The sequence below is a fragment of the Cryptotermes secundus genome, unplaced genomic scaffold (assembly GCF_002891405.2).
Source record: "Cryptotermes secundus unplaced genomic scaffold, Csec_1.0 scaffold99, whole genome shotgun sequence".
Classification (NCBI taxonomy): Eukaryota; Metazoa; Arthropoda; class Insecta; order Blattodea; family Kalotermitidae; genus Cryptotermes; species Cryptotermes secundus.
The window spans coordinates 149,864-166,400 of NW_019725842.1; the positions used below are offsets into that span (position 1 = coordinate 149,864).

Below are 16,537 nucleotides of genomic sequence, written 5' to 3' on the forward strand. Positions count from 1 at the left end.
AGAAAACTAAGTATACTCGTATGTTGCTGTCTCCTCACCAGAATGCAGGGATAAATGACGTGGATAGGTAACAGATGTTTTGAAAATGTGGCAAAATTCAGATATACGCGTATGGGAACGACAGCAACAAATCAAAACCTGAGTCGGGGGGAAATTAAGAATAGATTGAATTCGGGTAATGCTTGCTACCATTCCGTCCAGAATCTTTTGTCTTCTCGTCTGCTGTCTAAAAAGGTAAAAATTAGGATATACAAAACTATAATTCTGCCTGTTGTTCTGTATGGGTGCGAAACTTGGTCTGACATTAAGGGAGGAACATAAACTGAGGGTGTGGAGGAGAATATTTGGACCGAAGAGAGATGAAGTGACTGGAGATCGGAGAAAACTGCATAACGAGGAGCTTCATAACTTGTGATCAAGTCAAGAAGGATGAGATGGACAGGGCATGTAGCACGAATTGGAGAAGAGAAAATCATATAGAATTACCAAGGAGTAGGTGGGTGGATAATATTAAAATTGACCTTTTTTTGGCCAGAAAAGAGATCACAGTCCAGAGATATAGGATGGGGTGGTATGGACTGCATCGATCCAGCTCAGGATAGGGACCAATAGGGCCCTTGTGCACAGGGTAATAATAAACCTTACGGTTCCACAAATTTCCGCTAACTTCTTGAGTATCCGCGCAATTGGCGGTTTATCAAGAAGGGCTCAGCTCCATTATGTTAGTTCAGTCATGCTCAGCTCAGCAGTACTATAACTACTACCACTGGCCGCCCGTCATTACCAAATAGTTGCACCTTGTAAGAATTCATTGCCAGTAAATGAGAGGGTACACAAAGCTCCAAAGAACGCTCTGAGAAAATGTGCATTTTATTGGATGGAAGGCCACACCATCGCAGAATAATGAACAAAAATCCAGCTCAACATCTCTGCCGGAATTCTAAACCGCAAGTCCGATGCTCAAGTAACCTCAGGCTGTGGCACCAAGATCAGCCCATCTGCTGTTTCAAAGAAAGCTGATGCTGCGACCGAAATCTGCATGTCAGGAGTGCCGATGCCAGCAAGACTCGCAGAACCTCCATTGCAATTCTTGGTAGCGAGCTCCGCATAAAACAAATGTAACAGCAAAGTGCAACATTCTTTGCCTATGTAGCTAGGAAGCTACAGTTTCAAAAGAGTTTTGAACAGCTTGATCTTCTGGGTTGCATCTCAGTGTAGTTCGGTAGAAGTCCACCGACATTTCGGTGAAACGTATTGCCTCCACCTTCAGGTCGAAAAGTAAGCAACACAAAAAATCAAGACTAGGCTGTTTTCCTAACCTAATCGGAATGGCGATGCCCTCAAGGCAGTCGTGCTGGAACTGTTACGATATATGGTTAAAGGAAAATATGTTGCTGCCCAAGGGCATGCTTTTCATACCGGGTTTCACAACAATGTCGGCAATTACAGTCAGTGTCTACAATGTTGATTGGGACTTTCAATAGACGAAAGGACACGGCCACATTCCCAACATATGAAGGACTCTGTGGTCCTCTGGGTTGTGATGCTGTGTATTTACTACAGATACCAACTTTTCGGAGGAACATGTTGCCTCCATCTTCAGGGTCAAGATGAGAGGTGAGAATGCTGTCATGTTGCTTAGGCTGCGTAGGCGGTCGCTCAGGACACGGTTGAGGGAGAGGAGCTACAGCCCAGTGCGGGCTACGTGGAACGATTCATCGGAAATACGAGAAGAAAACGGTCCTTCCTAGGGACCAGATAGGGACCAGAATAGTCCCACTGCAATAAGTCAAAGAGACGATGCGAATGACAATCTGCCAGTCTGTCCTCCAAATATTTTTTCGTTTGTTTCAACGCTTGGAATACCTATTTATCTTTGAGGACAAGGCGTGTCTGTCCTTTCGTCAATATTTTATTTTAATTTTTAGCAAACACATTTCCACATTAACAATTTTACATATATGTACTATACAAAGTCTAACATTCTGTTACATATAGTATCGGGGTTCGCAGCAGCGTAGTTGGTTGAGATACTATGCTACAAATCGGACGGTCGCGGGTTCGAAACCCGATGTCATCGGATTTTTAAATTGGCCTAATCCTTCCAGCCGCACTATGGCCCTGGGATCGACTCAGCCTCTAACAGAATCTAACAGAAATCTTCCTGGGGGGTAAAGGGCGGCCGGCGCGTAAGGCTGACCCCACCGCCATCTGTGAGCCGACTGTCTAGAAAATGAGGGATCCTTTATGTCTCACAACCCTATGGGCCTCCAGGGCCTGTTACATGGATAGGTGTCATACAGGTGTATGACAGGTGTCATACAGAAGTACACGTTGCTCTAAAACTGCACCGTGATGTACCACACTCCTTACTAACGGTAACTGAGAACAAATGGCTAATGGGGCTGATAACTACTGCATGCTGCTGACAAATCATAAACAGCACTGCTCGCCGTGCAACATAACGCCGTCAAGCGGTCCACAAGTTATTTACTTCATTTCATTCCAAACGTTATCGGCCATATGAATGCTGATTAATCGGCAAATTCGTATGCGCCTCGCGGCAAGCGATGCACCGGTTGCCGTGAACCACTCAACAAAGTTAGAAAACTCTGTAGAACAGCAGTAGTAGATTAAATATGCTGAGATCAGAGGAGATAAAAATTATGATCAATTGGAGATGGAGGGCAAGGAGAAGACTAAGAATAAGAGAAGAAGAGTATGAAGATGGAGGGATTTAATAAAAGTGAATCAATGAAGAGGTGATTAAAACCATGTAAAGATGATGATTAAATAGGAGGAACAAGAGGTGGCGGTAAAAAAATAACTCGGGTCTTTGCTAAGCTCTGTGTCGTATATTCAGGAGTTTTTCTTCCAATTTCTCGTGTTGTTAGAAACTAAGAAAGCCATTCTTGCCTCTGTGCAATGCCATTAGGCCAGTGGCTGCAGAAGCACATCGACCTGTATCCGAAGCTCAGCTGGTTATGCAGCGATCGTAAGCAGCACATTTGGAAACCGTGCATTCCGATCTCGGGACAGTACCTTTCCTACCAAGCGGGTTGGCTTATCCGGTAACGCTGACTTGTAGTTAGGAGGCGCCCGGTTCGAATTTCGGCCCGGACAGACTAAGGTTCGTCAGGTTTTCCCACGTCCCTACAAGCAATACCGGACAGTACTGTAATACCCGGAATTAGGGCACAACCCCTTCCTTCCACATTCATTCCAATTCACTGAAATCCTACCATTCCACGCTGTTCAGGAGTTAGAGACACGTATCGCCGTTAAACGCATTTTCTGCAGAGAAGCGCGGCTGGAGAGAATCGCTAATATCATCGTCGTCATCGTCAGTCATCACCTATGCTTATTCCTGTCCTAATTTCGTAATCACCTATTGAATATGTTCTAATTCCTCTATAACCTTTCTGTCGTAACTGCTTATTTCACCATTTATGGAATAAAACATATGTAGTTCCTCTTGCGTATCTTCATTTTAAATCTGGCCTAATCCTGAACATCTGACATTTTTATTTCTATTCCTTAGACTTTAGAAATATTTGTTGTGTTCTTCGCCCGAATTCCACTTACACGTTGTTTTGTCGCTTCCTAATGAGCAAAAGATGAATCTGTCCCTGTGCTTAATTAATTAAGGGCCACACCATGAACACGTGTGTGGGGGATGGAGGCATAGTTCCACTATTCCTGACCTCGGCATTGGATGGCGTGAGGTCAGCTTCACGTCCCGGCTACTTTGGCCTCTGGAAAGAGTCCCAGATACCCATCTGATGGGACTATGGGTGGGCCCCAGAGCCGGTCTGGACGCAGTGGAGAAGACAAATCTCGTGTCCCTGCCGAGAATCGAAACAGACCGTCCAGCCTGTAACCTGTCGCTATACTGAATGAGGTATCTCTGGTCTCCCAGTGTAAACGCCAAGAAATGGAGAATATCCCAGACATTTCAATGGGGTTGGGATGAGTGAGCCGTACCTTCACTGCCGCGGTGACCAGTACTTATGGCCTACGTTGCACGGGCGCAGAAGGCAAGAAATATCTAACGCATACGGCAAATCACAATACAGAATGGATATGCCTGTATATTGAATTTGCTACGAATGTGAGATAAGCACGTAAACGCCACGCAAAGGACACAACTGTGTTGTATTACACACACAATGGGTTATACACAGTATTCGAAGTGCATCACACAGCCGTGATGAGCCTACAGTCGTTCCCACTCACCCGGATGTAACATGCGACCACCAGTGTTGGCCGCACCTTGGATTTGGGGTTAAGCCAGTGTCGAAGGTCAACAGCATCAAGGCAGTTTGGCATTTTGGCCCCACAGCTCAAATTAAAAAAGGTTCTACCTTACACAGAGCACAAGCTGGGGCACTTGAGAGCGACCCAGGTTCGATTTCCTACACTGGGGGATTTTTCTCTCCGCTACCGTTGCTTTGCTGCACAAGAGAGCAATGACGACTGGGTTGTCTTCTGCTATTATAAAGATGAAAGTCAACCGACGTTTCGGAGAAACATCGCTTCCATGTTTCGAGCGGATTAAGTCAAGCAAGAAACAAGCGAAACCGATGTGCTTGCTACCTGCTTCTTGTCGGTGTGTTGCTTGGCTTATAGTACTACCCTGGAGATGAAGATGACATTATCTCCCGAGAGGCAAGAAGCTGGCAGCAGACAGAGGTGATTTGTTTGTTGCCTGGTTCCTGCAGGTGTGTCTTCGACCCTGGAAATGAAGACTACATGTTCCTCCGACACGTCGGTTGAATTTCATTGGACTACACGGCGTTATATCTCAGAAGACAACTCTTCCTTGAAGACATAATCTCTTCTCCAGACAATGGGCAATCTCCTGGGTAGATCCTACTATCTTGGCGTAAAAATCTTGTATTGCTGATTATGTAATGTACGTGTATATTTACAATATATCAGGTTACTAATGTGAACATGTAGATGTAAAGGTCATCATAAAATAACGTTTCTGCAGATTCTTCCCTCACTGCTAAAATACTGCGATGCTTCGCTGATCTAATAATTTTGAGCATCCTTCATCGAACCATGGCTAGACTCTCTTTGGCAGATATTTTTATATTCTAACAGTTTCTCAAGCTTTATTAACATTCACCTGAGTGTCCAAGTTTTCCAAGGCCATGAACCTATTTGAGATTTCAACACAATACTGCTCTTTACCTTCTACCTCATTTAATTCCTTGAGATTGAACCTCTCCATATGAACTGTGTGTGTTGTTTGTTTGCTCACTGCCAGTCGTTCCCTAACCTTTGCCACCACCAGGTAGTGGTCAGTATCACAATCTGCTGCCCTGAATGATCGGGTGTCAAGTATACACGTACGTGAGTGGCGTCTCCTATTGATCAAAATATGGTATATTTGACTGTGTATCTTCCCATCTGGAGCTGCCCAAGTAAATTTATGGATGTTACGATGTGGGAACATTGTACTTTTGACAGGAAGATTTTTGATGTGGCAAAGTTTACTACTCTAACTCCATTATCATTACTAATTTCATGCAAACTCTCATTCCCAATCGTTGGTTTGAAAATGTCTTCCCTCCCTACTTTGGCATTGAAGTCTCCTAACAAAATTTTCATAGGATACTTTGGGAATTTATCAAATATATGTTCTAGTTCTTCATAGAATTTATCCTTTGTCATCAATTTTATCTTCAGTTGGGGCGTGAACGTTCATAACAATTACTTCAAGCAGCTGACTTTCCATAATTTTCTTTTGAGCATTTCTCCGCGTCCGATCTCACCGTATCTGTTTCTGAACATAACTTTGGGACTCTGTCATTAAAACGTCCTCACGTTCTTCTCTTTCGTCACATCTTCGTCAACAGCATGGTCATTGTACCAAAACGTAATTCCTCATACCGAAGTCTTCATCTTCTGCAGTCATATGGTACTGGTCCACCATTCAGCGTTGCAGATACTTGGAAATGGATGGACGTTTCAGAAAGCTGAACACAACCAAGGACTCGGCGTTTGAGTCCTCGATATAAACGCTACCATTCACTTATTTGAAGTTAGTGCTGGAAATTTTAGGCATTGAAAATGCCGTCCATGCGTGTTACAAAGGCGGAACGCTTCTCATTTACGTCAGTACGTTTTGTAATCGCTAACAAACCGTTTCTGACGTTCATGTAACCTCGGCCCAAGGAGAGCTTCCCTGGCGTTGGCAATGTTGACAGCAAAGTGGCTAAGAACAAATTATGTAGAAACTACGGTGACAGAAAAGCGAGGGGGGGATTCGTTTTCTGCATCGGCAGATATATCTGGGATAAGTTGTGCCACACTCTGTGAACTAGTCCTAAACATACAGAAATGCAACGGTGTTCAGAATCCCGCAGCACGGAAACATGGCGGCGCACCCCCTTAACCACAGTTGCAGGCTGCCTCATTCTCGACATAAGTTTATGAAAATATACATGTATATACAGTATATATAACCTGAACTAAAATCATATAACACAAAACATTTAATGTGAAACGTGGACCTGGCGATATTTACAGATTTCTTTCATACTGGACGGATTATTTTATAACCTTTTGGTTTACTTGTGACGGGCATAGAGATTCCCAATGTATAAAACTGTGATCTGGAATATCGCACTAAAACTCTAACTGCCCTGGCGCCTATGTTGGGATATGTCCTTGTTAACTTTAAGTAAAATTATCCCTGTAACAGCCCGTGGAGGCCCATTCGGTTGTGAGAAGTTGAGACTCCCACATTTTCTAGACAATCGGCTTACAGATGGCAGTAAGGTTGTCAGCCTTACGCGCCGGCCGCCCTTTACCTTCCAGGAAGATTCCTGCTACTCATTTATGTTAGAGGCTGAATCAACCCTAGGGCCATAGTGCGGCTGGAAGGATTAGGTAAATTTAAAAAATCCACCTTATCGGGACCGGAACCCGCGACCTTCTGGCTTGTAGCATAGTGCCTCAATCAACTACGATATCGCGTACCCTTCTTAGCTGTATCCACAAGAAATTCAATGAATTTCTGAGTGCAATATTAGTATGTGGTCACTATGAATTTCGGTTAACTCTTCGTCTCCTGCAAGACTTTTCCGTTTAAAATGCAACAAACTGATTTCTTGTTCAGCCACAATAATCAACATACACCTGGGAATTCATCTCGTTTAAGTCTTGACATACACGAGTGTCGTAAGCTAGTTCTGTACACCAAATATCACGTTGCAGCAATTCACAAAATTGTTTCTTTTCAAGATCACGCCGTTAACATGACTCAGCCCACGACGCTTGGAAAGTCATCTTATTTTACATACCGAGATCCCATCTTTGCACAACGTTTTGCAAACACCCGTGACTGCAGCGGTTTACTTGTAATTCGCCATTTTATTATTCCGTTCGAACGAGATTTTAGTTCCCAGCCTATTGCCTTTGCAACCAATGACTGACGACATAGGAAACGAGTTGACATGACATTTTCGCTTCCTTTCTTGACGTGACACAAATCGCTTTAAAGAGCATTTTCAGGGGCAGCAAGTACTGACGGAAATTATAAGTCATTTAAATTAATCAGGGTGCAACAGAGGGCTGTAGAGCCACAGATGAATGAACGAATGAATGACAGCTGATCCAGTTAAAGTCTCTCCAACTGTATGAGGTCTCTGTTCCTTGACCATTATCTTTTCCACTTAATGACGGGTCTCTTGAGATATCACAACTTTCAACATTTCCACAAATCTAGCATTTACTTTTTCATTTTCAAAATAATCTGGTGCCGTTTTAGTAATGTGATCGTCTTTTCTATGGATAATTTTGCATTACTCTGTTAGAAACACGAGTCTCACTTCCTAACATTTATTCCCATGCAACAAAATCATGATCTGGTTGACACTGTACACCATGCCATTTATAAATAAATGTCTCGACAAGAACACAGCCCCCCCCCCCNGGTAAGGCTGGTTTGCGAACCCTCATCGGTGGAAGTTACTAATTCTTGATTCATACATTCTTCTTCGTCTTTTCGCATTCTAGTAACAAATTTGTTCATCGGGGTTTATTAAAAGGTAAAAAGGCAATATTACCAAAAAACAAAGATCTTTACCAAAAACGCATACAAACAAGATTTTGTAGCTGTCGCGTGCACAGATCACTCGTATAGATAAGCAACTCAGTGCTACTGGTTGACAGCGTACGGCTTATGACGCCACGCATATACTGTGCTGCCATCTATAGGCAGTGGTAATGGAACTACTACATACCGAATACTAATCTACATTTATTAAGTTTAACTGACAAAAAATATGTGTCGCCTTAAAAAGTAGCAAAATCCAAAGTCGCGACATCGGTTAAAGAGATCAGTAGCATCTACTTTGCAAACCTCTGCTCTAAAGGTGCACCATTACGCCAGCATTATGGCGGCCACTGTCTCCTCGCTTGAGATGTATTTGAAGAGTCCGCTTTATTCCTACCTTCAGATGACTGTATGTACTAAATAAAGATGGCACTAAAGGCGCGAAGGTTGCGACTGATTAATTCTCCGCTGGTATGCTAATCATTATGCCACTAGTTCGCGTGTCACTAGCTTGGTGTTTAAACAGTTCTGGATTCAATGCCAACTGCCGGCTCAGATCTTAGAGATAACAAATAATAATGTAATGATAACCCCAAGACAAAAATACATTTTATTCCAGAAGCACTGTGAACGTTTCATATCAAACATTATGTCGGTAGCCGTGCTCCTGCTGGCAGGAATGTGAAACGGTCAGTCCCGTATACACAGGTTGTTTGGTTACACTACGGTCTGAACTGGACTCACTCACCTTAGTAGTTGCTGTTGCAGGAGATCCCTCGACGACGGGCTCGTTAGTCACTTGAACACCAAGGTAGGGATTGTCGATGAGGGGCCATGCGCCGCGAACCCGACACGTCTGGTATTGGTTTTTGAATGTCTTAAGATGCGGATCTCCGAACAACCCACAATGCCTGAATCGATGTCTGCCCTGATAAGTACACTCTCGTTTTGGGGCAGGCGTGCTAGAGGTTCGTGGAGGTGCCGCACTAGACGACGGCAATGGGACGTGCCCCGCGGATGTGCTGTTAGTCAAGAGTCGAGGGCAGTTAAACTCATTAGCTAACCGTCCCAGCGTGCTCATGGTAGAGTGGTAGTTGAGGTTACCCCGGCAAGACCGTGCAGTTCCTCTTAGACAGGCTCCGTAATCTCTCGCAATTTGGCAGAACTCTGCTGACGGCTCTGGATTCGGTATATCTCGTTCATCCATCGCCCTTTCATATTCTCGTGAACATCTGTCCACCTTGCATCCCTCGCAGCGTACTGAAAAAGAAATTAATGCCTTTGAACAGTTAAATCCACTTCATCAAAAACCGACTCATAGTTTTCAGCTGGGAACCGAACTCAGGGGTTCCCAAATAAAATGAGCGCCGAAATGCATTCGCTACATTCCCCAGTCTTTAAATCAAGGCGATTGGGCAACACAGCCAACCAAGTACCAACCAGGAACCCTGAAATAAAAGTTATTCAGTGGAAAATGGCACTACTTCTATTATTACTGACTGGCGCATACACACACCAATAGTCCAAAACGTTTCTTTAAGATCCATTCAGATTTTATGTACCAATCTACGCCCAGGTCTCCCAACTGCTTGCATTCCTTCAGGTTTTACAACTAAACCTGTGTATCCATTTCGTATCTCAAACATGCGTGCGACGTGCCACGCCCATCTCATTTTTCTGGATTTGGTCGCACTAATATTTGAAGAATACAAAATGTGAAGTCTGTCGTTATGAGGCGTTCTGCCGCTTCCTGTTACGTCCTCTCTTTTCAGTGGAAATATTCTCTTCACGAAGGGTTCTGTCTTCTGGGATAAAACGCCGTGTATTCCGATGAAAGACATGTCGCCACCATCTTCGGCGTTGAAGACTAGGACAAGAAAGAAACCAGCCTGAAGAAGGTAGCAAGGAAGTCTGCTTGCGGACTTTCAGCGAACTACATGGCGCTATCCCAGAGAATGGAACTCTTGATAACTGTTGCCAGAACCTCAAATCTCTCTGAGGGTAACACAGTATCACAGTCATGCAAAACAACAGATGGCATTAAAGTACTTGCGCTTCGACTTTCTAAATGGGAACTGGAGAGTCAAAATAATATGAAATGAATGGCAGCAAGCATTCCCAGAATTTAATTTCATCTTAACGTCTTCGTAAATTTAATTTTGATGCGTTACCCTCCAAGGCCCAAGCCAGTTGCCGGAGAGTATAAGCAGCAGTGACTGTTCTGTAACTTACTGGGCTGTGAAAACCTGCAAGTGGCCACTTTCAAGAGAAGCTTGCGACATTCCCTTGCTTGATAACACACAACAAGATAGCTGTCTGACGGTACCGTGATAGAGATGTACCATTCATCTTCAACAATGGATTCATGCATACTGCACATATGACGCTTTTCTCAGCACTGTTAAGGTATGATCTTCATATGAGTCTTGTAATTTTACTACGGAAAAGTTAATGGACTGTTAACTGGAACCCATTAAACTTCCTCCCTATCTTCGTTTGATGCCTTTTTTCAGTTGTAAATGTAACGTCTACTGTCTTCGCTCGCTAGGAAACCGGGGTCGTGGGTTCGAATCCCACTCAGGGCATGGATGTTTAGTTTTGTGTGTGCGTTTTTTTGTGTTTGTGTACAGGTAGAGGCCTCAGGACGAGCTGATCACCCGCCCAAGCAGTCCAAAGGAATGTGTAAGATCTAGAAAACCCGAAGTGAACGGAGAAGTTCATGGAGGTAGGCATAGGCCCACTGGGGCTGTAGTGTCAAGGAAGAGAAATGTAACGTCTACTATGCATCATAGGCATACGTGCCTATTTGAGAAGTTTACGTGACCAGTTATTAGTTCCTGCAACAAAAGTGTCACTGTCAGCAATGCAGCCCCATTTCCGTCTGACAAGTCACATTCCAAGGGCTGAAGTCCACCGCGATGTACGTGCGAAGCTTACGTGCCGTGCCGTAGGCTGTCTAAGCATGCATTTGCTGTGCTCTGCTGAAAGGGCAGTACAAGAAACTCTCAGAATCATGTACCACATTGTAATTCGAGGCACGGGTGCCCAAACTTGCACCAATGGAGAGATGTGTTTACGTCAAATATCTACATTAGGTTACTTCTTTAACTGAGATGAACCGACTACGGAGGTCAATCAGAGCCGCGAATGTGGTAACAGAACTGGCGCGAGGTGAGGTGGAAATGAGACGCCACCTGAACTTAAAAATTTAATGACACTGTCGTTATTATGTAGGCTGTCAGCAGAACAGCATATACAGCGTTGGGTGACTGAATAATTAAATGGAAAGAAAGAAAGAAAGAAAAAACTGTCGGGGCGGCGTAATTTGTGATACTACCTAGGTAAGGTAAGGTCTAAGGTAAAGTTACTCCTGTAACAGGCTGCAGAGGCCCATAGCGATGTGAGACGTCGAGTCTCCCACATTTTCTAGACAATCAGCTCACAGATGGCGGCAAGGCTGTCAGCCTTACTAGCCGGTCGCCCTTTACTCCCAGGAAGATTCGTGGTACTCATTTCTGTTAGAGGCTGAGTCGACCCCAAGGCCATAGTGCAGCTGGAAAGATTAGGTAAACTGAAAAAAAAACCCAATGACCTCCCCACTGAGATTCGAACCCGTGACCTTCCGGCTTGTAGCATAGTGCCTCGACCAACTACGGCACCGCATGCCCCTAGAGACACTACCTACGCCTGAGGGAAACCACGAACCTCGATCCAAGACGATCGGTGTCCGGCATTCGAACCGGCTACTCCCAAATTCAAGTCTGAAGCGTTACCGTCTGAGCCAACTTGCTTCTGATTACAAGAGTAACCGAATAATAAGAGACCAATTTACAAATCTACACGTATACACTCAAAAGTACTGTGGCATATTAGCTCAAAGAATTGGAGCCACAATAGCTGGCCGTTGCTAAGCAGCGGCCCGTAAACTGCAACAGTGGAACGGTGTTTTCTCCGCGGTCCGTTCCGAGATGTTATAAGCATGACAAATCAGCAGTTAGATAATCGCTGGGTTTCAGCTGTTGGGAGCTGCTAATGTAATACGCTGGTAGCTGAGGCCGGGGAAAGTCCGCCGTTGAAAGCTGCTACCAAGCAGCACAGTGAAGACGGTGACTAAGAACACTAGTCATTTGTAACGTGTAGTCACGAGTTAAGAGTTCAATAAATCTGATTACCAATCCAGGCCCCGTCAATCGTCACTCAGTCAGGTAAGAACTGGTGTCAGAAGTGTGATTATTGGATCGGAAAGAATCTACTCGATCGAGTTAATGGATCGAAAATTGCACTAGATAATCATGAAGCATTCTGCGATAACTGAGCAAATGATGGAACGGAGGTTGGTGAAGATGGATGCCTGCCGAGAAAAGGAGAATGCCAACCCAGAGAGGGCGAAGGCCGTCGTGGAAGAATGTAGACTGTGGTGGAAACCGGCCTGGAAGTGAAGGCGACGGATTTAAAGGAAAATCCAGAAGAAACAGATGTCGTAGCGGCGCGCAAGCGTGTCCCCAATGAAGAGGCCGCAGTGGAGGCTATCGCAGCAATGGACGACCGATATGGGGATCGGCGTCTGCCCGTTGGCCACGCCGACCGCCGAAGAAACGCAATCTAGGCAATGGTGGATCCCAGCAAAAGTTAGCCGCCGCCGCCCGCAGACGGTTGACCCGTCGTGCCGTTCCTGCACTATGCAAGCGAAATGGTCGTAATGGACCTAGAAAAACGCCTGATAAATGACATCAGGACACGAAGCAGGAGACAGGAGCAACGTCTGGGAAGCGAGGAATGAGGCTCTCGGAAAACCATCCTGCTGGAAATCGTAAAACGAACAGTCGGGTATTCCGTCAGGATTCCAAAAAAAGAGTTTCAAGACACTGTGATGGAGTCCCCCTCCGAAACGAAAGAAGCTACTAGCAGCTTGCGTGCCGGCGCCAAAGGAGCACCGACCATTCGCGGGTGCTCTCAACCCATAAACAGAAGGAAAGATGACACCGATAGGCTACTCGGGACGAGCGGCCTTAAGGAGACAGCAATGGGAGCACTACTATAGTGCCGCCTATGGCCACGAAATGACGTTGCTACTGCGCACAGGTCGAACAGTGCTGCGTCATTCGTGGCGGTGTACAGGTGCAGTCGTGGAAAACGCTCAGACAACACAGAAGCAGACAACGGTGGGCAACGGTGGACTATGTGGTTTCTCTGGAGGGAAGGAGTGGCTGCTTCACAGCCGTATGTGGGGAAGCAGCACCAAGTCGCAGAACCGTGTTTCGCTGGATAGCAGAGTTCAAAGACGGCAAGAACTGTGCAGAAAAAGGCAATGGCAGTGGGCGTCCAGCAACAGCATGCACACCAGACAGTACCCAGCGCGTGCTCGACTTGATATTGGAGAACAGGCGCATCACTTTCGATGAACTAGAGAACGCAACCGATTTGTCACGCGGAACACTGTACACCGTCATCCATCAGGACTTGAAGATGAAAAAGGTCTGTGCTCAATGGGTGCCTCATTCTCTCACCATTGCGCAGAAGCAGAAGCGTGTGGAGACATGCCAACAGTTGCTGCAGCTGTACAGCGCGGATCCGGCGGAGTCCTTTGAGCGTCTAATCACCGTCGACAAGTCATTGTTCTCTCACGAGACTCGCCAGTCCCTCGGGTGAAACACACGGGCAGCCCTCCTCCCAGGAAGTCACAACCGGGGCTATTCGTCCGGAAGCAAAACCGACTGTGTTCTGGGATGAGGAGGGGACCCTTCTGTTGGATTGGCTGTCCCCCAGTACGACCATTTACAGTGATCGGTACTGCAATTCACTGCGCCAACTCCGCCGACGCATTCAGCAACGCCGCCACGGAAAATGGCGTGGCGTTCTACTCCTAACATTAAAATGCGCGGCCACATGGCAGTCGGCAGACCACTGCCACCCTGGGTGCTCTAGGGTACACCGCGTTGCCTCATCCGCCATACTCGCCCGAGTTTGCCCCTAGCGACTACGCTCTATTCGATGCAATGAAAGACGTCTTGCGGGGTAAGACGTTCACTTCCAACAACATGCTCCAGGCAGTTTTCCAACAGTGGCGCCGGGATACCCCCAAAGAACGGTTTGCTCTGCAAATACGGAAACTGCCGGAACGACGACAAAGGTGCACAGACATTGGCGGGGAATACCCCTAATATAATCTGTATGTATTTTGTTCCAATAAATGGTTACTGTGAAGAAAAAGCATTTAGTGTGTATCATTTTTGAACGCCCCTAGTATATACAACCATTAAGACAAAAGGCTCGTTATTTAAAAAAAAATCAGAACGCCAAATGCTCAATGAAGAGAAATTGGATGAAATGGTTGATAGGCCTGGACACTCTCCTCCAAAATCCCCTAGCCGCCTTGCATAGAAGCCCAGAAATTCGTGTTGTTAAGTTCCGTTTCCGAAGAGGAACCTCAACGCGTGAATGTAAACATTTGCGGAGGTGTGGGGACTGCAGGTGTAACAACAGGGGCTATTTCCGGCATCTGTTGTGATTCCACGTCGATGCGGATCGGACCGTGCAAGGAAAGCGTTCATGCGAATGGTGTCCTCCTCGCCAGACCGGTCGAGAGACAGGCGCTCAAATAACTTCCTTGTAGTGCCCAAACGCTTCTTTTTCATTTTCATTCCAAAGACCCTCTGTTGTCTTTCATCTCCGGGGAAGAGTTTGTTGTTTCGGCAATTCCTACGCAGCGGCCACTGTTATTGCGTTTGTCGCTGTGGGAACTCAACAATTTCCATGTATTCGTTTTCGCGGAAGTATGTGTTCCCATTGCAGCCGTTGCTCAGCAATGGACGTAATATTACACGTCACATTATGCAACCACGGCACTAGTTGGAGGTGAGCTGTCAGCTTCACGCACCGTCCGCTTTACCCCAGGGACAAGGGTTCCCGGTACCCATTGTATAGGATGTTGGGTGGACACCAGAGCCCGTCTGGATGACATGGAAAGTGAAAATCATTGACCCTACCGGGACTCGAACTCTGGCCCCTCGGTCGTCCAGCTGGTAGCCAGTCACTATACCAACTGCGCTATACCGGCTCTCAGACACAATATTTTTAAATATTATTTAGCACAAATTCGTGCATAAAATGATTAAATACTTAGGGATTCCGAATAGCTCGTGTATTTTCTCACAGTTATCTTCATCGCAAAGTATATGCCGTAAGTAGTGAATAAAAAGATGATAGAAGAACCGAATAACCGTTTCTAGTAAAGACTGCTTTAGTCTTGGTTGTGTTTCAGAATGGGAACAGAGAAGCGACCAATAAACAAGAGTATAAGGCGACAGGCCAGCAAACAGACGGACTTAATTCTTACGGCTTGCTTAGCTCGCTCCAAGAATGGTAACCCAGCAACAAGCTCCCAGCAGAGGCGGGTCTAGGGGTTATGTAACTGACGTTCCTTCCAAGATTATGTAGTTTTCCGCGCCTAGTATTCCCTTTAGTTTGTATTTCGATCTTTAATGGCAGATGTATTCGTTTCTAAAAAGTTTCGCGCACGTAAAGTCACTATTCTTCCATCGTAGAACTTCAACACGATCAAGCATAAAGTAGCCCGAAAGACATCGTTTTTACTATGTAATTCGAGGAAGCAGGTGAAGACGTGACTTCACCTTGGGTTGTTGAACGACTCTGATTTTTAGAAGTATGATGTACTGGGCGCCAGTCAGTTGGGAACAGACTTTCACAGGGTTTTTAAGTGGGCCTTGGTTTCAACAAGGCAGTCAACAAAACCCCGCGACACTAACAAACACTCGCACTTTATTTAACATATATATTTATACATGATTAGTAACACTTAATTAGGACTGGTGTAGTCTTTTGTTCCCCTCTTGAAGAGATACACACGGCTGAACTGTTTAAGGACTAGGTTTTGTCTGTCTGGAACAAAGAATAAGCGTATCACGCCACTGGCTGTTAGCATGATGTCATTTAACAGCTGGCGTTTCTGATTGGCTATACCCTGGGAAGTACCACGCTAACTACGTATGAAGCTTGCACCATGCTTTACTGAACAAAGGGGGACCCCGGAGATTATCAGCTTCATAAGAAGTCATGTGACGTTGAGTCATTCCCACTTAATGTATAGCCCATGACGGAATACAGCTCGTGATGATTTACTCAATTCCACAAATTCATAAATTAAGTCTTGCAAAAATACAGTAGTTATAAAAAATTAACTGTAAACATAAATTAAGGGAAGTATATTATTAAAAAGGAGTAATCGGTTATAACTACATAAGTGCAGAGGAAGAACGTCCTGTAGGGGTCTTCCTCTCTGTTTGAGCTGACTGGACTAAATGGCCACAAAAGTGCTATGGGATTGCCAGAAAAGACCTTAATTGTGGAACTTAGTTTTGTTTCATGTGAAAACGGCTGCACAAAATTGGTCGGTAGGCGCATGAAACTAAGTTGGGTAAATAATGACCAAAGAACGTAGGAAAAACA

The 16,537-nt window shown here is 45.3% G+C and overlaps 1 protein-coding gene across 3 annotated transcripts in view; it reads right to left on the reverse strand.

Annotated features, from left to right (window-relative positions):
• LOC111863626 (RGM domain family member B) overlaps positions 1 to 16,537 on the reverse strand; it is a 173,345-nt gene that overhangs the window by 16,812 nt on the left and 139,996 nt on the right. For all 3 annotated transcript variants that reach the window (XM_023850118.2, XM_023850117.2, XM_023850119.2), the window contains exon 3: positions 8,820 to 9,331. In XM_023850118.2, the coding sequence (XP_023705886.1) occupies positions 8,820 to 9,331 (512 nt within the window). The remainder of the gene's footprint in view (positions 1 to 8,819; positions 9,332 to 16,537) is intronic.